The following is a 25,759-nucleotide window of genomic DNA, read 5'->3' as shown; positions in this document are numbered from 1 at the left end:
TAAAACTTTTTTCTTAAACCGTAAGAATATACCATGCCTAAAGTGTTTTGTTGTATTCATTTATTTCCATACTTGCATAGTACTCAAAAGGAGGGATTGTAATTTGTTTTTTTTTTTTTGAGACAAGAGTTTCATTATGTCACCCTTGGTAGAGTGCCCACAGCTAACAGCAACCTAAACTCTTGAACTTAAGCGATTCTCTTGCCTCAGCCTCCCAAGTAGCTAGAACTACAGGCGCCTGCCACAACACCTGGCTATTTTTTTTTGTTCCAGTTGTCATTGTTCAGTAGGCCTGGCTGGGTTCAAACCCGCTAGCCTCGGTGCATGTGGCTGGCCCTATAACCACTGTGCTATGGGCACTGAGCCAGGGATTGTAATTCTTTTTTGAATGAAAGGAGGATGTCCACAAAGTTCAGAATGCAATCAATTTTGCATCCTTGAAGTTAGCTTTACTATAAAACTACCTTGTTTCAACTCTGGGTATATTACTTAAACAGTGCCATAAATTAGCTCGCCTTACCCTAAAATAATAATTGACACTATCATAAGGGTTGTCATGAAGATTAAGTTGATTTTCATTAAAGTTCTGAGAACGGTAACCAGCCAGTGCTACAGGTGTGACAGTTACAAGCCAACCAGGTGCTGGGAAATGGGGATATCACGGTCAGTGAAAACAGTGTCAAGATCACAGGCAGTTTACGGGGAAGACAGATACTGACCAGTTAATCAGGCAAATAAAATATCCAACTGCAAACTCAAACATTATGAAGGAAAGAATTATGTTGTTTTAAAACATTAATACATCCCAACTAATTTTTTTTTTTTTTTGGAAGGGGAAGTACAGATGTCCATAAAATTTGTGTGCAATTTAAAATGGATAGTTTAAAACTGCATGTGAACTTTATGGATACCCTGAACCTCAAGTTCAGGGAGGTGACCTTTCTTCAGACTTATCACTAATATCACTTTAATATAAGCAAAGTCTTAAAAAGGGATAACAATTCAAATTAATTAAACAGCATCTCTGCTTAGTCCAAAAGGAATGGCAAACTAAATTATTTTGACATGCTGGGTGTGGTGGCTCACACCTGTAACCCTAACACTTTATTTTTTATTTTTTTTTTTTTAACCCTAACACTTTAGAAGGCCCAGGCAGAAGGATCACTCGAGGTCAGGAATTAAGAGATCAGCCTGAGCAAAACAACAAAACTACACTTCTATAATAGAAAAATTAGCTGGGCATGTTGATGTGCACTTACAGTCCCAGTTACTTGGGAGTGTGAGGCAGGAGGATCACGAGCCCCGCTAAAGGTTGCAGTGAACAATGATCCCGCCACTGCACTCTAGCTGGACCAGCGGGAAAACGTGTCTAAAAATGAAAAAGTCTTTTTTTTTTTTTTTTTGTAGAGACAGAGTCTCACTTTACTGCCCTTGGTAGAGTGTGGTGGCGACACACAGCTCACAGCAACCTCCAGCTCTTGGGCTTACGTGATTCTCTTGCCTCAGTCTCCTGAGCAGCTGGGACTACAGGTGCCCGCCACAATGCCCGCTTATTTTTTTGTTCCAGTTTGGCCGGGGCTGGGTTTGAACCCGCCACCCTCGGTACATGGGGCCGGCGCCCTACTCACTGAGCCACAGGCACCACCCCACAACCAAGAATTTTATAAAAATTTAGAATCAAACAGTAACCAGGCAGAAGAAAAACTTTGCGATTTTGGTGTTTTAGGGATAATGTGACGTGTGAAGTCACAGGCCTGCACAATTAACTACAAAGACAAGCCAAACAACACTGCTGGATGAATCTGTCAGATGCCTGGGCAGTCGGGAAGCAGTACAGAAAAAAACAAAACCACCTTCTACATATAAAGCAAAAGAAAGCAAACAGAAAAAAGCCTATCCACAAAACCTAAAAACAAGCTAGACTCTTGCATTTCAGAACTGAGGCCATGAAATTATGACACTGGCAGAAGAGTGCAAAGTAAATAACAAATATAAATGCCAGGTCAAAATAATTTGCAATAGAACATCAACAACAGTAATTGAAGGTTCAGGAAGATAGAACTGTAAAAAAAAAAAAAAGTTACAGAGTATATACTTAAATGCCTTAAAACAGACACCAGTCCTCCTAAATTAGTTCTTAAAAGTTTACTTATTGTAGCTGTATGTATGACATGAATTTTCAGCTTAGGAATGCCTGATTTTTTAAAAAGCAAGGGATTGGAAGGCAACAAATCCAAGTCCCCTTGATAGTGGAAGAATTTTCCAAAGAAAATTTTAAAAGTTTAAGAACAAAAATTCCTGACATGAAATATAGATATTAAATAAAATCATCAGTCTTTTATCAGTATGTGGTTACACCAAGAAGTTGCATCAATCTGTAAAGAAATGTTGATTCCACTTCATACTTTTAATTGTTTACAAATTAGTAACTCGAATCCTTACCAAAGAAAGTATTATTAAGTCTTAGGACCTAACCCTCAGAGTTCCGCTAAAAATAGATGGTTACAAATTAAATGTTCCAAGTGTTCTAGTTTAGTTGACAGTATTGTTCCAAGGTTAATTTTGTCTATGTTTTATAGTAATCTAAGATTTTAACATAAGGAGATTAATATAGGATATAAAGAACTTTTGCATTATTGTTTTTACAGCTATTCTGTAAAATCTGCGATAGTGAATGTGGCAGGCAAGGAAAGTAACATCCTGAGTTTCTCACACTGAGTTAAGTTAGCAAGTTCATGGTACACCTGGTTACTAAGTGTGTAAGACACCTAGCTTTGACTGCTTTACTCCAGTAATTACTCAGAACTCTAAGAAAGACAAACCGTATTTCTAGAGAAACATTATTTCTAGAGAAACGATTAAATGAAGGTAAACAATTTTTTTTTATTAACTTGACAAACTGATAATAAAGCAAATTCTACCTAATAACTGTGTCCCTTTATACATCATCTAAGATAAATATCATTTATATTTTTGTCTGGGCAACGAATTCAAAACTCTTAGGAATAAGAAACAAAATAAGATGGTTACAAACGTAACCAAACTAAATACATAAACTGCATAAAAAAAAAAATCAGTGCTTTGTAACTAAATCCGAGGTTACAATAATCCACTTGCTTTAAATAACAGTTCAATCACATATAACAGATATTGTTCAGGGGAAAACAGCCTCAAAAAAGAAGCATTAAAAAGGTATTCTAAACATTACCTATAATCAAATTATCAACTTCCCCCCAACAATAAACAAGGCTTCATGTCTCTGAAATGAACAATTACTAAATCATAGAAGATTTTCTTTTAAAATTTTAAATACATCTCTAATACTAGACATTTATGCGTTCTATTTGGGTACAAATTTTACTGCTAAAAATCTGTAATGACATTTTAATGTCATGTAAGTGTGGTTGCCAGATTTTTTCATCTTTATTTGTAAAAGCTAAACCTTTTAATAATTATATGACTACATCTAATTGTCATCTGCTAAGGGTAATAAAATGATACATACATTTTATTAACTAAGATAGCACTTATGTAAATTTTTTCTTTAGAAGAATTCCACTAATACCAAGAACTGGAAAACATTCAAGGAGTTTGAGAAACAAACTTTTTTCATTGTTAATATATATAAGCCCAATTAATCCCCAAATTTCTGCCACAGTCTGGCTTTCATAACATTTCTTAATTTTAGATTTTGTTTTTAGCTCTTGCTGGATCAAAAATGGATCAACTTAGTATAAACAATCTAATTTTGTCACATATTTAATATAAATAAAAACAACATATAATCAACATTGTATCACTAGAATTGTGAAGCTCTTCATGAAAACCTTAAAACAATTCCAAAAGAAGCTATTTAACACATAATAGTTGTCATTCAGTTAAGTTCCTACATTTAATTTTCTCACACCCTAATGTATTTCCACAAACCTTTTAAGTCTATGATTTTATAGATACAGTTTTCCATTAGGGAGGATTTTATATGTAACAAAGTTTTTAAGAGGGTTTAATCTGTAAATCAGGTACAATTTAGTCATACCAGCATACAGAGGTATCATCAAAAAAGATTTTTAACATTATTATTTTGTTTTACAAAATGGTGAATTTTAACCAAATTGATACCCCTGCAATTCCATTTGTTTCCTATACTCTTAAATCATGTTTGCCAAGTAATGTAAGTTTGATGTAATTTTGAAAGTCAGTTAGTTGTAAACAAATTCTTATTTGTTAACCAATACACATCTTCTCCTGTAGCTATACCACCTCTTCCTCCTTAAAAAGTGATCAATGCCACATAAAAAAAGGTAGAGCTTCATCTCAAGTATCTTCAAGTATCAGAGGAACGTAAAATCCATGAGAAGACTGTTTAAAAATATAACGTTTCATCTTGCTTTACTAATTATGGTAGGATAGATGTGAAAAAAACTCTGACGCTCTGTGTATGAGCCATATTCCAGCTTCTTCAAGTGCAGGACACAACCATGGTACTGTAAATGAGAAATGAATAACCAATCTTATATAACTCAAAAGGAAGATGGGAGGCACAAAAAAGTAAACGGACTTTGGCTTTAAAAAAAAACTAATCTTGACCCTGAAATGCCAGATTCAGAAATAACACACGACTAAAGACGACAGCAGCGGGCCACCGCTTCACACAGTGAGAATTCTGAAACAGGGAATAGCTTCTTTCCCCTCTTCCCTCAATCTGTTCTATCTTCTTGTTGTTTTTCCGGCTTCTTGGCTGCAGGCAGTTCAAGGCTTGCCCACTGCATAGGCTCAGCTTTTCTCATGGTGATCTCAATCTTTGTGGCAGTCATAGTTACGTAACTTCGCTTTACATCAATCACCTATGACACATGAAAAAGGAATTACAGTAAACTTGGGTGGTTTTATTAGTTTCAGAGGAAAACAAAAGTCTCACTTATGCAAATAACCTCAAATCTATGCTTCTAAGGCCATTTTTACATCTAGAAAAATTTTTTGGTAAGACATAATGTTAAGTTATCTCTGTACTTTTTATAAATGCTTACTGCCTTTTTATTCTACAAATGGTATTTTAAATTATCATAAAAAAATTCTTATGATTTCATAATACTTACACCCCATAATTTAACATTTTGATGAAATTCCTTCTCTCCTTCAAATACAATGTGCACATTTAACTGAAAAAGATATAGAAAGTTAATTGATCAAATTCTAATTAAAGGTTTATAAATGCTGATTATAAAAATTATTAATACTAATAAAAAATAAAGCTATTTTAAGAAAACTGCTTTTTTTGAGACAGAGTCTCACTATGGCACCCTCGGTAGAGTGCTGTGGTTGCCACAGCTCATAGCAACCTCAAACACTTGGGCATAACTAATTCTCTTGCCCCAGTCTCTGGGACTACAGTTGCTCACCAAAACATTTGGCTATTTTTTGTTGCAGTTGTCATTGTTGTTTAGCTGGACCTGGCTGGGTTTGAACCCACCAACCTCATGTGGCTGGCGCTGTAACCACAGGGCTACGGGCACCGAGCCAAATATTTTTTTTTTATATGAAAAAAAATCATTAGCAAAAAAGAAAAACTGAAGAAGTTTCATATTAAGAACTAAGTATCGTATTATTTTAATTTTTTTTTACTGTAGTTCTGAGATCTTAAATATCATGACTTCATACATCTTCTAAGCTACCACATCTCCATGTTTCATAAGTAACTATCATGCAGAAATTTTCATTCAAAATAGTTTTATGAATATAAATTATTTTTTCACAAGTAAGAGATTGTAAAATCTTCTTTTTTTTTTGGCCGGGGCTGGGTTTGAACCCGCCACCTCCGGCATATGGGACTGGCGCCCTACTCCTTGAGCCACAGGTGCCGCCCGTAAAATCTTTTCTTAAAATCAGCTGAAATGTCAACATTTTGTAACACACTAACATAAAGGACATTGTACAAAACAGAATTTTTATTCCAAGTCATTCTGCGGACTTACCGATGTACTATTTGCTTCTACTCGACTAAGGTCAGGAAGTGAATTTTTAGCATATACTGAAATGGTGACTTCACCCCCAGTCTGATGCCAGTCATGCCTACATGGAACAACTTTCTTCCCCTGTAATATAAAAACTTTCTAAGTTTAAAATGTACCACATAATTGATTTCTTAAAAAGAGTAATCTGACCCTTTCAATTGAAAAAAAAAATTACCGTAACCAACTAAGCACTTATTGTTTTTATAGCAAATATCAAAACTTTTCACCAAGAGGTTTAAACAAAAACATGCGTCATGATGCAAACGTTCTTCATAGTTTAATAATTTGAGAGCAAAATTTACTCTTTTGTTTTCTTCTTTTTTAGGGCTGTAGTATTAATATGCATCAAAAAAGACAATTTAAGAACTCCTCCTACACTTTATCCAATTTTATGTTCTCTAATCCACCTCTAAGTATTGTCATCAATACAATCTCTGAAATGAAGACATCTGCTTAACACTTCAACCTCAGGTACCTTTATCTTGTATTTTCTACAAATTAAAAATTTGTGGGAAAACTGATCACGTAACTATCAGCTATTACTATTGACAGTTATTTTCCTCTTATGTAAACGTTTTGATTACTATTACAGAAATAGTCATTACTATTAGAAATTTACTAATAGTAATTTCACATCAGTCCTTTTTTTCTTTTCTTTTTTTGCAGTTTTTGGCTGCGGCTGGGTTTGAACCTGCCTCCGGCATATGGGGCTGGCTCCCTACTCCTTTCAGCCACAGGCACCTCCCCTTTTCTTTTTTTTTAAAGGGGCAAATGGTGATTTGTTTTCTACATGAAAACAATTTATTCACATAATTAAGAACTATAAGCTGCTCCTCCTTGTGAAGGTACTGTTTATGTTTTGGTACAATTACACCAGCTGCATTTAAATTACATCTATCACTCACATTTTGCCCTTAGCTACCAGCTTAAATACTTAGTGCATATATGAAAAAAATTTTAAAAATACATCACTTCTTCAAGGGTTATATTCTAAAAATAGAAAATAACTTTTCAAACTATAATTTTTGAACTTTTGAACCTTGGAAAATATATACAGACAGCCCTCAATTTCTGCTCATAAAACATTCCTGAGATTTTGTGGTAGATACAGTATTATAACTTCAAGTGTATATTTATGATATCCAATCCATGTATTATTGAAAAGCAGCAACTACTGAATACTTGAATACTGAAAACATTTCTACACTAATTTGAAAAATACGTTATAAAATACGTTAACCACAGATAACAGACAAAAATTTATTTTGCAATAAACTGCTTGTCATATTTAATTACAATTTAATGGGCTTTGGAGAATTATTTTGTGTAGCCCTAAATATTTTATAAAAGTTGTAAGAAAGAACTGATGCTTTCTTTTTTCCCTTCATAAATTTCCCTGCAGCAAAGCAAAGGCATTCAAAAGAATTCCACAAAAACAAGCCTTCAATCTTCCCCTTTGGACACTAGATGGAGTGTTTGTGCATCTGTACAGTTGATGGTTAAATTTTTTTTTTTTAATTTTATTATTAAATCATAGCTGTGTACATTAATGCGATCATGGGGCTCCATACACTGGTTTTACAGACCATTTGACATATTTTCACCAGACTGGTTAACATAGCCTTCCTGGCATTTTTTTAGTTATTGTGTTAAGACATTTATATTCTACATTTACTAAATTTCACATGTATCCTTGTAAGATGCACCGCAGGTGTAATCCCACCAATCACCCTCCCTCTGCCCATCCTCACCCCTCCCTCCCCACTCTCCCCCCTTCCCCATATTCTTAGGTTATAACTGGGTTATAACTTTCATATAACTTGGTTTCATAGTAGGGCTGAGTACATTGGATACTTTTTCTTCCATTCTTGAGATACTTAGTACTAAGAAGAATGTGTTCCAGCTCCATCCATGTAAACATGAAAGAGGTGAAGTCTCCATCCTTCTTTAAGGCTGCATAATATTCCAGGGTATACATATTTTTAAGTGACCAAAAAATAATCAGTGGTCTAAATATTCAGTATTAAATAACTAAATAGTAATTTTTAAAACACTAAGAGTAGAAACAGACTACATAGTTAATTTTATTTAAAAAAGGAAAGGATATTTCAATTTGGGCAGGCTTAAGTATTTCACAAAAACTTACCTATCTGCATCAGTTTACACAATGGCTATTTAGCTTGTGCATTAGGTAAGAACTTGACTCTAATTTTACTTTGTAGGTATGTCAGAGCTTTACTGTGTGAGGAAGAGAGCTTTTATAAAAATCTAATGACAGAATAATCTCAAAACCTTTAAAAATGATTCGATGAGTATAACCCAGTCTGTTTATTTTGGAAGTTACTTACAGCATCCTTTTTTGTCCACATGTGTTTCCCTGTTGTACAGCCCTCTTGGGCTAAGAATGTATTAAAATCAGAAGTTTTTCTTCTACAACAGCTCCAGTATTTCATCCTTTAAATTATCATAAAGATATTCAGAAATAAAATCTCATAACCAATTCAGAATTATCATAGTGACAAGTGCGATATAAAAAAAAAGTTAAGTGTACAACTTTAATATCGTGGAAGTGTTTATATTACTAAACAGCTAAAAATGGCTACACAGTATATTAGGAACATTAATAATTTTAAAATTAGAATGCCATTTATTATATTAATTTTGGAGATCCTTAGTAAAAATAATCAAATTCAATCAGCTTTTCATCAATAGCTCACACTCCCGATGTCCCCACGAAACTACCAAAAAGTGACAAAGAAACAAAGATTTATTGATAAGGCTCACATTCAGTATATCAGTAAAGCAAGAACTCCTAAGTAAAAACTAGCATTACACAACTTGTGATGGTCAATCCCGAAGTACGTGAAATTCACTATTATTTACGTGAGAAAAATCCAACATAGGAAGTAAGAAGTTACAGTAAAACTTCAGGTTTGAGTCCTGAAGAATATAGAAACAGTGCAAGATTTCAACATGGAATTGTGCTTCTGTAAACTTAAGCATAATATAGAAGAATCCAAATTGAGAGCTACAGAAAAATATGGGTCTTCTTGGGTAATTAGCACCTAACAGCTCAAAAACTAAATAGTTTTCAATGTTGAATTCAGTCAGTCTTTCAAAAAAAAAACTGATTTAGCCCCCCAAAGAAGCATCATATTGAAATACAGAGCATAAAGAAAAACAATAGGGTTTCTGAAGCACAACCACTTAATAATAACCTTGTTTCTGTTTTCTCATATACAAAAAGAGGACAAATCCTAGATTTCTAGGTTACTGTAAAGATTAAATGGCAATGTAAGTAAAATGGTTTGGCAAATAATGTTTAAAGGCATTAAGGTTTAATTTCCCTAAACTCTACCACGAAGTATTTTAATAAGTCATGAATAAGTTACCCCTCATGAAAAATAGGTACTCCAGAATGATAAACACAGACTTCTTCTAGACTTTGTAGACCCTGATATGTCTAGAAGAGAAAAAGAAAAAAATTAGCTGCATATCCTAGTTACATCTCCTACCGTATCTGTAGTACTGATATGTACTATATCTGTGGCACTGGTCACCACTATGAAAATAACTCAACCTTTTTTTTTTTTTTGTAGAGACAGAGTCTCACTTTACTGCCCTCGGTAGAGTGCTGTGGCGTCACACGGCTCACAGCAACCTCCAGCTGTTGGGCTTATGTGATTCTCTTGCCTCAGCCTCCCGAGCAGTTGGGAATACAGGCGCCCACCACAACGCCCAGCTATTTTTTTGTTGTTGCCGTTTGGCCAGGGCTGGGTTTGAACCCACCACCCTCGGCATATGGGGCCGGCGCCCTACTCACTGAGCCACAGGCACCGCCCAATAACTCAACCTTTTAAGTGTGAGGTCCCAACCAAATCACAGGTATTTAAACTTACGGTTGAAATCAGGGATTAGTACTCTCAATAGAAATACAGCTGCAGTATGACTTACATGTATATTACACTCCATGTGTGCACTATCAATTAATACGGAAAAATTAATAGGCAATTCTCCAAGTTCTAGAGTGATGGGAATTTTTTTATTATCATCAAAGGTAAAGTGAGCTGCAGACGTATATGTATCTCCAAAGTTTATCTGCAAGTTTCCAGACCCTGTTGCTGCTGAAAGAGAAGGCTCCACAGACGAATTCACAAAAACTTATGGTAATAAAACATGGTGTGGCCAATGTGCCTTCTGTTTTTGTATTTATAGCAACCACCTACAAGAACAGAAAATCAAACTCTTGCATTTATTTTTTGTAAATCCAAAGCATAGTACTGGATATGTATATATCCTAAAGATAGCACACAAGCACATAAAGCTCTATATGTAAGATTCTAAATTTGTCACTATTGCCCCCTAAAACTTCTTCATCCCGTATTATTCAATACATCCTATTCAGTCTCCCAAAGCAATTCTGTAAGTCCTCTTCTCCTCACTCCACACATTCAAATTCTTACGTAGTTGGCTTAAATGTTCTTTTACATGAGAAAATTCTCATGTAAAAGTAAACATTCCTTAAACAAGACATTATCAATAGTCACCAAGGAAAAGATAGACAAATTGGATTTTATTAAAATTAAAGAGCCTATTTATCAAAACCATCATCAAAGACATCTTTAAGACAATGAAAAGGCATCAGTATCTCTGACAAAGGACTCAACTAACATATATATTATGTTAATTATATATATATATAAAATTCCTACAAATCAGTTAAGAAAAAGATAATTAGAAAAACAGTGACATTTTCCGTAAGAAGACATACAAATGGCTAACAAACATTCTCACCCTCACCATCAGGGAAGTACAAATCAAAACTGCAATGAACAATACACACACCAGAATAACTAAAATATAAAAAACTATGTAACAAAGTGTTGCTAAAGTGTAAGACTGATGGAACTAGCCTCATTACTAGTAGGGCAAAGTAATATAACTATTTTGGAAAACTACAGGGAATTATCTGTTTAAAGCCAAAATACAGAGAATAAACATCCCATATCTAAAAATTCTGAAATCTGAAATGCTTCAAGATATGAATACTCACTAGACCATTTTAGATTTCTGGATTAGGGATGCTGAACTAGTTAAGTATAAACAAATATTAAAAAAAAAAAAATCCCAAATACCTCTGACCCCAAAAATTAAAGGAACATTTAAGCTTGTCTGTTTGTCCCTGAAGTCATGAAGAACGTTCACAGTAGTATAAATCAAAGAAAAAATTTTAAAGGATAACAGAAAAAATAAATTGTGGCACATTTAAACAATGGCATGCCTTAAAGCAACGTAAGAGAATAAAACTATAGCTATATTGCAAGAAAGGCTACCGATAACAAATACATCACTAAGCAAAAGAACATAAATATGAAAGTGTACACTTTTGACATTAAACTAAAAAATAGACAAAACAAATTTATGTTAATAGAAAAATGTAGGTTACCTTTGGAGAAGGACATAATGAGTAAGAGGCAAACCCAGAGTACACTGCAATGCTGGAGTGTTTACAAAAATCTTCTGAGCCATAAACTTCAATTTGTATATCTTTTAACAAATTTTAATGTTGTATTTCAATAAAAAAAATTAAGAATTTCTTTAATGGCCTTTGTAACCTAAGATGAGGTCTACCTTCCCTGCACTAGTAACACCTTCCTGGATTTGGCCTCTACGTATCTTGTATCTCAACTCCACAGCAGCAAATTCTGTATTATCACTATTGACTACTGCTTTCTGCTATCGCCTATGCTTGAAATGTCCTTTCTTTGTTTTTCTATTTACAAAACTGTCATTTGATTTTTATTATTTCTGATAACCTCCTCTTTGACTTACACTGCCTTCCTCAGTCCAAGAATTACTCCCTCCTTTGCATCTATTACCTGTACCTGGCTTCACAAACCTTACACCAGCCAGGGTGGAGGTAAAGATTTAGATGGATCTTAAGAAAAATAAATATGCAAAATGAATCCTATGTACTCAATCTTGATATGAGGACAATTAATGACAATTAAGGTCATGGGGGGGAAGCAGAAAGAGGGATGGAGGGAGGGGGGTGGGGCCTTAGTGTGTGTCACACTTTATGGGGGCAAGACATGATTGCAAGAGGGACTTTACCTAACAATTGTAATCAGTGTAACTGGCTTATTGTACCCTCAATGAATCCCCAACAATAAAAAAAAAAAAAAAAAAAAAAGGGACATAAAGAAAAAAAGGAGAAGAGAGAAAATATTGAAGGCTGAGCAATTTTTATAATAAGTAAGCAGGAGAAGGCCTCACTGAGAGGTTTAATTACATCCCCCATTTAAGCACTTCTAAAACTTTCTACTCTCTAATTGTACTGATTGGTTCTCCCTAGCTGGTTTTTCTTCCAATTCCACTCTTGCACCACTACCCAATAATCTTTTAAAAATCCCTCCCTAAAACAAAACAAGCAATGGCTTCCCAGCATACTGAGAATAAACCCAAATCTCTGACCATGGCTTGTGAGAAACTCTATAACCCTGCCTCCCTCTCTTACCCGATACTGTCACACCCTTGCCCAGACTCCACAGTCACATTCTAAAGCCTCTTTACTCTCGCTGCTCCCACTATCTATAGCACTCTTTTCCCTCCAGGTTCATATACCTTATCTGCTATATTTATTCAGTGGCATCGCATAAAAAAATACTTCACTGAGAACCTCAAAAATATTAGGCTCCCAAGTCTAACCACTCCAGTTCATATAACTTATCTGCTATATTACTCAATGTCACCAGTTCAAAAAAATACTTCACTGACAAATGTACATGTTTAGCTGTCAACTCCAGAACTTCCAGCTTTTTGCTCTGCTTTATTTTCTTCCTATCTACTCGAAATCCTGATACTTACCTATTTATTGTCCTTCTCCCCACAGGAGACAATCAGCTCCATAAGAACACAGATTTTTGCTTTAGTTTATACTGTACATCCTATCCTTAAAATAACATATGGTACACAGGAAGTGCTCAACAAATGTTGACTCAATTGAAATTGAAATTTATTTCCATGATTCTATCAGTTACTGTTTTGTATCTGATACTTCTTAGAAACAAGTTATCCATGTTAACAGCCCTAGTCCACAGCATAATGTCCAACATATAACAGGCATGCAAATGTTTGCTGAACTTTTTGCTGAAATATACTTTTTTCAAAATTAAAATAGTACTTCATAACACATCAAAAATTTTGTAATATATACCTTTGAACATCCTCCATTTTTACATGAGGTTCCAATCTTAATTTCATCACTATCTTCTTCTAAAACAAAAAAATGAAATTAAAAAGTTAAAATTGAACTTCATTGCAGCATCATTCTTAAAAAGCAAGCTTTTCCATTAAACAATGCTTTATTCTCAAAATAACATATAATGCTTTTCTATTTTGTAATAAAATGCTTTATCTTAATTTTGTAAAAGATAAATTATGAAAGGGTGTTTTCCTCCTATAGTATCAGGTATAGGACAGAGAATACCAAATATGTTCTACATCACATACAAGAAACCTTTCAATAGGTTTTTATTTTTAGTAAGACATAATAAAATGAGCCATACATTAATTCTGTAGTATTATTGATATTTTACTACAATATGCGCTTCCATATGTTCATTCAGTAAACTACTGAAGTCTCTTTTGGATGACTGCTTAAATTGTACAGAAAATAATTACAAAATCTTACCTTTCTTATCTTCTTCATTCCCTGATGACAGCTTAAGTTTATCAAGTGCTTGTTTTAGGGAAGCAGATATTTTTAATTCCAAATTTGTCATTGGTTCATCTGGGCTAGAGAATTTTGAAAACTTATTACCATTAATATGTACCAAAATATTTCTTATACTCAAAACTATTAGCCTTAAAAGCTTTTTTTAAAGAAGCCAAAGGCTTTGTGAATCAAGTGATTCTCGCTAAAAAGTATTTTACAATTAATTGTTATGAGGTAACTATCTTCTAAGTTTTAACAGAAAACATTCTCATATTAAAATAATTCTCAAGTAATCATGTTATTGCCAACACATTTAATTATAAATTAGATGCACTAATGGGAAGGGACTTAAGACTAGAAATCCAAGTTTGTCAAAATGAGTAACTCTAAGGAAAGGACTTCTATATTCCATGTCCAACAAAATGCTGAGCACGTAATAAATAGGCAACAAGTAAGTACTAAGTGAATCCATACTCCACATACTTCCACATAATTTACTTTATGTAGACACTTGTATATGACCAAATTCAGACACAACAGTATCTCAAGGCAATTTCAGCAGGGTTAGAAAAAAATATCCTCTAACATTTCATAATATTTAAGTTTCCTATATACAATTTGGGATAAAGCCTATTTAATAAGTATTAATAATTTCACAAATGCAGCAATAAAAATAGATTGTTTATTTCATATTCACAATGGAAAAACTTGACATGGGAGGAATTTAAAAAGTACATAAAAAATGTTATATTCATACTATTTATAGTACCACCAAATGAATTCAGGATTAAGTATGGAATTTCTCTGACCCTTAAGTAAAATTATTAGTAGTCCATCATTTAAAAAAAATTAATTCATATTATTCTATGAGATTCTACTTTACTATTAAAGAAAATGAGAGGGAGCAGTAATAGAATTTTTGACTTTTTCTAATAGTTTATTTAACTACCAAATGAACTATCAAGTCTTTTGACAGTCTCTCATAACTATGAATAAGTCAGAGATGGAATAAAATCATTCTGAGTAGCTTTTTTAACAATGATGTGTATCCAGAATGTTGATGAACACCCCTAACCTCAAGCCCTTCAGGGCTCTTATCTTGGTCCTACATTATCCAATACTATGTAAGTAGGATCAATAGAGAAAAAGTTGGGAATACCATGAGTTTATAGTAAGAATAAAATTTCAACAGGGGGGCTGGGTGTAGTGTCTCACACCTGTAATCCTTACATTCTAGCACTCTAGGAGTCCAAGACTAGCCTGAGCAAAGTGATACCTCGTCTCTACTAAAAACAGAAAAATTAGCCAGGTGTTGCAGTGGGCACCTGTAGTCCCAGCTACTTGGAGGCTGAGGCAGGAGGATTACTTGAACCCAGTTTGAGGTTGGTGTGAACCAGGCTGCTACCACAGCACCGTAGCCTGAGGAACAGGGAGAGACTCTGCCCCCCAAATAAATATTTTAACAGGGGCTATATTTGAACCCTATAATCATGTTTTGTTTTTTTTTTTGAGACAGAGCCTCAAGCTGTTGCCCTAGGTAGAGTGTGTGGCGTCATAGCTCACAGCAACCTCCAACTCCTGGGCTTAAGCGATTCTCTTGCCTCAGCCTCCCAAGTATCTGGGACGACAGGGGCCCGCCACAATGCCCGGCTATTTTTTGGTTGCTGTCATTGGTGGGCCTGGGCTGGATTCGAACCCACCAGCTCAGGTGTATGTGGCTGGCGCCTTAGCCGCTTGAGCCACAGGCGCCGAGCCCTATAATCATGTTTTTAAAGATCTCTAACTAGTATAATACGAAGAACAGCTGATGTAACAGAGGGACTCAATACAGATGTGTGGGAATATAAAGGAGAGTCTGGTTCTCCCAAAGCAAGGACAGAGAATCTGTGTGATTTTACTGCAAAATGAGCAGAAGCTATCCTAAGACCACCTCAACAGACGCATCATCTAAATCAAATACATCAAAAATTCACCAGCACTAATGAGATTAACAGTTTTTTCAGCGATTTGAAAGTAAACATGAATGTTAAAGCTTCTGTGTTTCTTTTTCAATTCTAACTGATTTCATAAGGACACCACCTTCAAAGAATTTCACCATGCCCCAGTGAAAAAGATACACGCCAAGAGAGAAGGAAGAGGTGTGACTCCACCCACCTGAGGTGACACGTTACCTGTTATCACGATAATACAGTAAGCAAATCTGCAATGAAGTTTTACTGAGCACATGATTCTCAGTTGAAGGCAGATTCAGGAAAGAACCAAATGGTTTAAAACTTGGTGGCCTACACGGTAGCTACAATGAATGGTATTATGCTAAATCATAAAAGAAAATGCCATGAACAAATGCTATTATTCAAGGGTAACAAAATAATGCCAATTGTATAAAGCATACCTGGGCCTTTTTATTGCTTCTACTGGTTTTGGGGCTTGAATGATGTGCTCCTGAAATTTAGGTTTCAACTCGGAGAGCTCTTTCTTCTCTGAAGTCTTGACTTCGGGTTTGACAGGCTCCGGGGGCTTCTCACTGCTGTGTCTGCCTTTTGTACAGCCCTGTTAGGCAAAGACACCCGTGAAGAGTCACGTGCCAAGAGAGAAATATTTTTATTTCTTTACTGATAAATCGTATTTTACATTTTCTACAGTTTTATGATGATTTGAGAAACTAAAAAACAGGACTCCAAATTTGCTATATTTTTAAATGAATTTTAAAATCTGAATAGATTATCTTTTTCTTTAAAAAAAAGCTTTAGAATTACACTTCACAAATATCTATTTATTCCATTAAACATACAGCATGAACTTGTATATAGAAATGGCTTCTGGAGAAACAAAGAGAATTCTAAAAATTATTTACATAACAAAAATCTGTTATTCATAAAAGTCTCAATTTGACCCCCATTCTCTTATTTACTGGCTATGACTTTGAGCAAGATAATCTTTCCAACTTACAGTTTCCTTATCTGTAAAATAGAGATAATGGTACGTAAAATATTTAAGAAGATTAAGTAAAATAGAATGCCTGTCACATCTGGCAGAGGAAAATGCTTAAATGAGGTATTACACCACATTCCATTAAGTCACACACACATTCTAACACTCTGAAATCATACAGCGCCATGTCAGTTTACTAGCAGCTTCAGTTTTGTTTCTTAGGGTACACAAATTAATGGTGCACCTTGACAGCATCTTAGATTTGGTAAAAATTTACTGTTCCTAATGGAAAATGCCTTCAATTACTACCTACCAGACACCTTCCTATTTTTTTTTTCAACACTGACATCAAGAATAAACCTTTGTCCTTAAGATTCTCTAAAAAAAAAAAACCCGTACCCTCAATGAATCCCCAATAATAAAAAAAAAAGGCAAAAAAAAAAAACCCATAAAATGACCATTGGGTAATTAATATCTTACAATGTTAATGTCTAAAATAGATAAATTCTTTAGAGACACTGGAAAATGAACTCTATTTTAGAAATAAGGTGCTACCTGCAGACTCCTCGAATCTGAAGCTTCTTGTATGTACTATTAGGAAGAAAATCTAGAAAAACAAATAGTACTTACTACAATGCTTAAGAAATCAGAAAAATCAGTTGTTCTTCTCTTACAGCAAGACCAACCCTATGAAAAATAAGACAAAAACACTTAAAACTCTATTTCCATGAGAACCCTAACCCACTAAAACAGACTACTTGTATTATCTCCTTGAATCTAACTCATATAACTTTCATACATACATGGATTTCAGCTTTAGTGTTCCATATAATTCACCTAATTAAGTAAAATAATTTTTAGTCTTTCTTTAAAAAAAACAGTCAGCCATTGTGAAGGTGATCTATGCTGTGACCTATCCTCAAAAGGAAGCACCTAAAGCAACTTCTGTTTTCAAGAACAGTACCTGATTTTAAGAAAAATATTTCATTCTTCCTAAAAAAATCACATATTTAAAGCAGAGGTCCCCAACCTTTCTGGCACCAGAGACTGTTTCATGGAAGAGGAGGCAGAGCTCAGCTGGTGAAGCTGTGAGGCCACGTGCCTGACAGGCCCAGAACTTGGGGACTACAGATTTGAAGGACCTGGGGAGTAAATGAAAGTGCTTTACCTTAAAAAAATCTCGTAAGAATAATAACTGTAACAATTTAGGCTGTCAACAAAATCCTTTGTAGTTCAGCAATAAGCTCTCTATTTTCTGGGTAACAGATTAACATAGCACCTAAGCACTGTTAAACGCTGGAAGGTGATCTTTATAGTGAGAAGCATAGAAGTGTAAAAACTGTACCACTATTTGTGATTTTTGAACGAAATACAAATAGCTTACCAAAAAAATGAATTTAAGTTATCATCTCTAATTCCAATGTACAGTAGAGAAAAAAGAAATAAAAATTTTGTAGTCTCCAGACTTGGGAAGTCCCAAATTTAAGTGCTGAGTTTGCACATATCCACCTGAACTTCGCTGTTTGTCAATATACTGCAGGAAGAACTGGTCGTGATTTTTCCCCACAATATGCCCTGTCAGGTTCCTTTTCCTTAAAGGAAGCTTTTAATACCCAAATATCCAGATTTTCCTTTATTTTGAAATTCAACTCTCTTTTACTCTGTATTGAGATTTAGATGAACCAATTATCACAACCACTGTTTAAAGAGCACCGATAATACAGTTATCAGGAAAGTTAATGTGTAAGGAAAAAGCTTTCCTGTCTTAATCATATATAAAGAATTATATGTCAGATACTGGGATACACACACCTAAACCATGATATAGGCCAGCTATTCCCAAATACCAATCTTGATTCTATGCTAATCCTTCGTAAAATGAGAAAAAGAAGGAAAAATTTAAGCATGTGACTATAAGATGGCTTGCTGTCTCTTATTGAGCAGGACAGGAGTGTCCTTTTCTCTAAATATGCCCCTAATGTTAAAATGCTCTTTCTTTTGTTATTGACTTCTTACTTGGTCAAGTGGAAAAGTAGTGACCCAATACACATATTCATTTTCTCTAAAATACACTGGGATACTAGGATAGGAAATACAACTCTCTTCAAGAAATATTTATATAATAGAGATGACAACAGACACAGAGCTGAAGAAGAGAAACAAAAATACTACAAAGTGAAATCACTTATGACTAATTGACAGGTAAGAATAATCAAAAACAAGAGCAATGGACAGAAAGACTAAAAAGTAGTCCGTGGTACCATCACCAGAAACAGACAAGTTGAGAAGCAGGGTATTTTTAGAGTAAGTGTAAACTGTCAGATACTGGCTTAAGGTTGCTAATGACACACATGAATGGAAATACGCTGTAGAGTCACGAGCACCAAGGCAACACATTTAAGGACACGAACAAGAGAAAATAGGAAGCCGAAGACCATCGTTAGGAGACAGGAGAAAAGCAGTACAGAGAAGAGAAAAAGGCTGAATAAGAAAAATAAATCAGAAAGATAAAATAACCAAAAAAGAAAAGTTATTCTTCCCACAAAACTAGTTTTCCCTCCCATAAAGGCTTGTAAAGAGGCTAAAAAGTTATTAGAAGAAATAAGGTTTCTCATTTGCACCAGAGTGTTTAATACCATGGCTCAATCCATTAATTGCCAAGTAGTGCTTAAGTCAAGCCAAGTGTCATCAACCCATGAATGGATCAACAAAACTTTGGTGTATGTGTATACCAGGGAGTACTACTCAGCCATTAAAAAAGATGGAGACTTTGATGGAGCTAAATATATCCTTCTTAGTGAAATACCACAAGAATGGAAAAATATCCAATGTATTTCTTATTAATATGAAAGCAATATAAAAACAATTACATGGTCCTATGAACAACAGAACACAAATACAGTCTGATATGAGGGTAGAGGGAGGCGGGAGGGGGAGGTCAACAGGCAGGAGGAGGGAGGAAATGAGGTGGGATCTCACCTAATGTGCACACAGTGAGGGTGGGTAACACAACCCCGGGTGAGGGGCTCTTTTACAAGTGGAACTTTATCTTGGAACTGAGAACAATATAACCTAAGAATGTGTGTACCATCATATTAATTTGTAATTAAAAAAAATAAAATAGATCATCAAAATAGGTCATAAAAACAAAACAAAAAAGAAATAAAGTCTCAACCTGAACTAGTAAGACTAAAACAAACTTTTTATTTCTCGCACATTTGTGGTGGTTGTGTAACAGTTAAGCACCAAAAGAGTCCAACTACCTTATGGAAAGTATAATTACACATTCATTTTCTTTCCAGATATACAAAGGTAACTCTCCAAATATTAAAAAGTTCAGGACAGTGCCCATAGCTCAGTGAGTAGGGCACTGGCCACATATACCAAGGCTGGTGGGTTCGAACCTGGGCCGGGCCAGCTAAACAACGACAACGGCAACAACACAAATATCTGGGCGTTGTGGCTGGTGCTTGTAGTGCCAGTTACATGGGAGGCTGAAGCAAGAGAACTGCTTTGGCTCAAGAGTTTGAGGTTGCTGTGAGCTGTGATGCCGTGACACTCTGGGGCGACTTAGTGAGACTCTGTCTCACACACACACACAAAAAGTTCAGGCTGGGGGCAGCGGTCACACCTGCAATCTGAGCACTTTTGAGGCCAAAGTGAGAGGAAAATTTGAGCCCAAGAGTTTTGAGACCATCCTGGGCAACACAGGAGATGCTGTTTCTTAAAATATTAATATTATAATCAGCCAAATGTGGTAGAATGTGGCCTGTAGACCCAGCTACTCAAAGGGCCAAGACAGCAGGATTGTTCAAGCCGAGGAATCCGAGATTACAGTGAGATATGATTGGTCTGCTGTATTTCAGCCTGGACAACAGAGAACAGACCCCGTCTCTAATAAAATAAATTTAAATAAAAAGATCACCATCAAAAATCTGGTTGACGACATTCTATTAAATTTATTTAATTTGACAGAACATGTCAAATAAGTAAAGTAGGAAAACTGGCAACATCTCTTTTCAATAAAAACACTATAACTTACATGTCTGCCTTGAGCTTCGTTTACATCAATAAGTATTTTTAACTATTTTTCCTTAAATTCAAAGCTGTTTTCATTAGCCTTCAGTGACAGACCGAGTTTAAATACAACTACTTCTATTTCCCCTCAAAATTAGGAAAGGGAAGAAAGGGAGTGTAGAAACCAAGAATTGAAATGAAAATCACAAAATTTTTAAGTGGAAAAGACCTTATAAGCACTACCTATAGTCTTCTTTTTCTTTAGTGGAGTCCATGCTTAAAGTACAATGGTCATTAAGAAAGAATAAAGTCACAAGTGGAGGGGGAAAAAGATAAGAAAATGAACATTTAGTATTACATCTTTCAATTAACTACACACATATGAAGAAACTGAAAATATATCCAGTTCCTACCTTTAATGCATCATGAAAGACCGGAACACCTGGGTGGTATGTGCAAGCATCTGGCAAGAAACAGAGAAGAAAAAAATGCAGTAAAATGTATAGATCATTTCTTTCAGGTGTTAACCTTTAATTTTTTTCCAAATACAGGTAATACTGTTTCTTAAAAATTTATTAATGGTAAGTTCAATACGCAGCACAAAGTGCACTGTATTAAAATAGTTAATATTCTAATTCAAGAGCTATAGATAAAAATAATACAGGATGGTTTAAGTATAACAAATGTAAACTTTCTTCTCTTCTTTGAGTAAAATTTTTTAGTACCAAAACTTTTAAGTACCAAGATTTTGACCATCATTTTTCAAATTCTACTTTTACAAAAATACTATCAAACTTAATGTTCTAAGTGCAATGATCTATAAAGGTTTTCCAAGACATTCCCTAAAAAGATACTTTGGAATGAATAGGCTCAAAATTTTAAAAACTGTCATAATATCCAAGTGCCAGTTTCACTTTCCTAACAGTTGTCAAGGAATAAAATATTTAAGTTCCACAGTGTTTTCAGGATTATCAATGGCTGTTATTCTGTACTTTTCTTCTACTACACTATCAACTTTTACTTATTTAACTCTTATGAAAATAGGTTTATTACAATTTGCAATATGAAATATTACATTATAAAAAAAAAAAATCACGTAACACACACTTATTCCCCAGCTACACAGTGTCCTGAGCCTGGAGAAAAGACGGTCAGTTCCGTCCCTTTTCTCCTACGGCTACCTCATCCCACCCTTTGTGTTTGTTCAGCTTCATTTCTCTACAACCTGATCCACTGTGTTGCCTTAAAATGATGAATTCCTCATACTGTCTAGAAATCGCCTTATCCCCTAACAGTCACTATTACACTTAGTAACCATGTGTTGCACAGATACAATGTTAGCTAACGCAGGAAGAAACTATTAGATATTTCCCTGATATACTGAGTAAACTCATGGATCGGAAAGATTATGAATGGATGGAATGAAGGGCTGAAAAAGGAAGTTTGGGCGGCGCCTGTGGCTCAGTGAGTAGGGCGCCGGCCCCATATACCGAGGGTGGCGGGTTCAAACCCAGCCCCGGCCAAACTGCAACAAAAAATAGCCGGGCGTTGTGGTGGGCGCCTGTAGTCCCAGCTGCTTGGGACGCTGAGGCAAGAGAATCGCTTAAGCCCAGGAGTTGGAGGTTGCCGTGAGCTGTGTGAGGCCATGGCACTCTACCGAGGGCCATAAAGTGAGACTCTGTCTCTACAAAAAAAAAAAAAAAAAAAAAAGAAAAGAAAAAGGAAGTTTGATGTAGAAATACAAGTACAAAGAGAAAGGAAGTTGAAAGGGGAATGGAAGGAAAGGACATGTTACTTTTGAATGCTAAATTTAATGTAATCCAAGACACAAAAAGGACAATATATAACAGTCAGAAGCAAAAACAATGCTACAAATTCTTTTAACTTGGGCAGAATGGCAGCAAGAATGAGTCAGATCTTAACCAATCAACTAGTATGAATGAAATTTGAAACCACTTTCAAAAGCAATTAACAGCCAAATAACCATTCTTTATCAGCCTTTATCAGATTTATCAGTTTTGCTCAAATTACCATCTATGGACAAGAAGGTACAATGGTTTTAAGGATAGAGAGGGCTTTTAACACTGAGTCTGACGCTAGCTAAAATTCCTGCTCTCCCACTAGCAGATGCTTCAGTTTTCTGCCTGTGTGTGTATTAAATAACTGCTTGTGAAGTTGTGATTTTTCTAGAATAAGTGTCTAACATATGCGAGTTACCACCTCTCCTTTAAACACCCACTTAACTTTTTTTTTTTGACACCCACTTAACTTTCTAAAATGATAGAACAAGCTAAAATGTTCTATCAGCTTAGAAGAGAGTCTAACTTTAACCTATATGGAAAAAAATCAGAAGGAGACTAATTCCGCAAGGTGGTAATTATCCCAATCAACAAAGCACTTCGTGTAGATTAACAGATTTTCAAGGACTATGGATCCAGCATCTGATGGGTGAATGCCTGACAGGACCTGCTTGCACCTTCAACTTCACCCACTCAGTTTACTTTAGTCAATGGGCAAGCGCAAACCCCTTTCCACGCTATAAAAATTTCTCCTAACCAAGTCCTAAAACTTTAATAATACTAACAGTTTATTAGTTTTTTTCCTCTAGTCCCTATCTCTATTTCACTTTCCATTCACTCTATCCATTTACTTCAAATAGGTACATATTTATCCTAAGTCTCTAAGATAACCCTTATTTTGCTAAAGTGAATAAACTTTCATCAGTTCTAATGGAGTTTCCCAGTTGTATCTACTACTGTTGAACACCAAGTTAAGACCCTCTATCCTTTTGGTTTTTCAGGCCTTCCCTTCTCGTTTTCTGAGGCACTGCACCACTTCTTAGCTGGACATAGCTATTTTCCAACAAATGGCTGTACCTCCCCTGAAATTCTGCAAATAAACATTGTCCCATACAAAACATCAGCCTTTCCCCTGTATTTGATATTAAAGTAGAATACCTCCAAGCACCAAATTTACTTTTTTTACATAAGCTACCAACATCAAAGGGTTTTAAAATCCCTCATTTCTCAATTCTGCTATCTACTGAATCCCGCAATTTTCTACTTGAGTAACAGATTCACATCATAAAAATGTCTACAACAGGAACCTGAGTATTGTGTATATACTGGGTTTATCTCTTCCTTAAAACCCTGTAAACCAGTAGCATGATTTTAAACATCACCAATTTACCTGTGTGCCAAAACAAATATTTATTTCAAAGGTGAAAACGCTTCTAAAAGGCATCGGTTCTAACTTCCTCCACAATATTCAACCATGCTACTACCACGTGGAACTCAATTTCTCTACCAAGTGGCTTTAATACCGCATGCTGAATCGTTGTGAAGGTTAAAGGCAGTGATGTCTGCCATACTGGATATAAAATGGCCATACACTGGCAACGTCTGGCATATAGAAAACAAACAATAATCACTAGTTCAACGTGAGAGGAGGCTGTCACTTCCCACAACACTCAAGGAAGCAACTCGCTTCTTCATCCCCCTCGTCAATTCAAAGCCCCTGCGCCTTCCGCACCGTGTACCTAGTCTTTGACTTCACATCCTGTCAGGACCACACGCTAACCAATTGTGCCACTGGAGCGCTTTCACTTTACATCCTTAACGCCACCTCTGGGTTGCACAGGAGGTCGCTCAGGTCACCTCGAGGACAGCTCAGTGTCAACACCGGAGGCTACTCCAACAAGAAGCAACAAACGCTGCTACCGAGTAAAGGACAACGCACGTTGTATCCGACAAGGGTATCCGACATCAGCAGGAAGCTAACTCCCCTAACAAAGAGCCCTTTAAAGATCACAACAGCGAATCGGCTACACACGCGACAAACTTCTGTCCTAATAGAGGAGACACAAGGTAAACGCTGGGGGAACCCGCCCGCCCGCCCGTCTCCCTCTGTCTCGCACCCACGAAATAAATCACGGCCGCCGCCGCTCGGAGCCGCCGAGCAGCGCAGGCGCGTTAACTCTGCTTCCCCGACGAGACCGCCGGGACCGGGTCAGGGGTCTGCGCTAAATTCCGTGTTACTCGGAGAGGAGCGCGGAGGCGGCCCGGGAAACACGTGAGGCTCGGGAAAGTCTCTCGGGAGAAGCCGAGGGGCGCGAGCCGGTCCCGGGCGCGGCTAAGCGGCGGCGGCAAAAGGCAGCGACCTTGACCGCGGCCCCGCAGACCCCCAAGCCGCCCTCAGGCCCCGCGGCCCCGGGAGCCCCGCAGGCCGCCCTCGGATCCTGCAGTCCCAGGAACTCCCCAGGCCGCCCTCGGGCCCCGCGAGCCCCCCAGGCCGCCCTCAGGCCCCGGGAGCCCCCCAGGCCGCCCTCGGGCCCCGCGGCCCCGGAACCCCCCAGGCCGCCCTCGGGCTCCGCAGCCCCGCAGGGCTCCGTGGGCGCCAGGCCGGCCGCGCGGGGTCTCACCGTCGGAATTGGTCTCGGGATCGAAGCGCTGGCCGCAGCCCCGGTTGTAGCACAGCAAGGCCATCGTCTGTCTCCGCCGTCGCAGGCCCGACCCCGACCCCAGGAGATGCCACCGGCCGCGCTCACCGCCCCCCGGTCCCCGCGCGGGTCTCTCAGCCGCCGCAGCCTCTGGCTTCCGGAAACGACCAGTTCCATTTCAGGAACCTTCGCGAATTTTCCGGTCGCGCAGGCGCAGACAAGACGGGAAGAGGCGGAGGAAGCTGCGGAAAGCAGGACCCTGCGGGAGCCGTGCTAGGGGAGCCCCAGCGGCGGTGGGGGGGTGGGGGTCGGAGAGGGATCCCTAGCTTTGTAGAGGAGAGACTTAAAGGGCAGCAAATGAAGATGCCCAGGGGACTGACATGCTGTCCCCAGACTCGGTCACCCCTGCTGGCTCTGGGTGTCTAAGATGCCCAGGGGACTGACGTGCTGTCCTCAGACTCGGTCACTCCTGGCTCTGGGTGTCTCCTGCACCAAGCGGCCGCCCTGCCCTCTGTCCCCCGCATCCTTTTTACATCTTTTAAGACTGTGATTACCCGGTATCTGTTTACCCGATAGCTACTTGAGAAAAAATGCAGAGATGTACAGTATTTACAAATCCTCTACACAGAACATTGGGAAACTAGT

At 37.0% G+C, this 25,759-nt stretch overlaps 1 protein-coding gene across 2 annotated transcripts; it reads right to left on the bottom strand.

Annotated features, from left to right (window-relative positions):
• Positions 1-2,866: 2,866 nt before the first annotated feature.
• Positions 2,867-25,327, bottom strand: CHORDC1 (cysteine and histidine rich domain containing 1). Of its 2 annotated transcripts, none has more exons than XM_053561939.1 (11): positions 25,097-25,327; positions 21,090-21,139; positions 17,290-17,346; positions 16,121-16,278; positions 13,705-13,808; positions 13,228-13,283; positions 9,404-9,474; positions 8,360-8,465; positions 5,973-6,092; positions 5,097-5,159; positions 2,867-4,844 (listed from the first exon to the last, which is right to left on the bottom strand). In XM_053561939.1, the coding sequence occupies exons 1-11, from the start codon at positions 25,158-25,160 to the stop codon at positions 4,698-4,700; spliced, it is 996 nt and encodes a 331-aa protein (XP_053417914.1). In that variant the 5' UTR covers positions 25,161-25,327; the 3' UTR covers positions 2,867-4,697. The 2 variants fall into 2 exon arrangements, with proteins under 2 accessions (XP_053417914.1, XP_053417911.1); XM_053561936.1 differs by having other exon boundaries at positions 2,868-4,844; positions 13,228-13,286; positions 25,097-25,320.
• Between the last annotated feature and the right edge of the window lie 432 nt (positions 25,328-25,759).

The sequence above is a fragment of the Nycticebus coucang genome, chromosome 14 (assembly GCF_027406575.1).
Source record: "Nycticebus coucang isolate mNycCou1 chromosome 14, mNycCou1.pri, whole genome shotgun sequence".
Lineage (NCBI taxonomy): Eukaryota > Metazoa > Chordata > Mammalia > Primates > Lorisidae > Nycticebus > Nycticebus coucang.
This window is presented reverse-complemented; position numbering and strand designations above follow the sequence as displayed.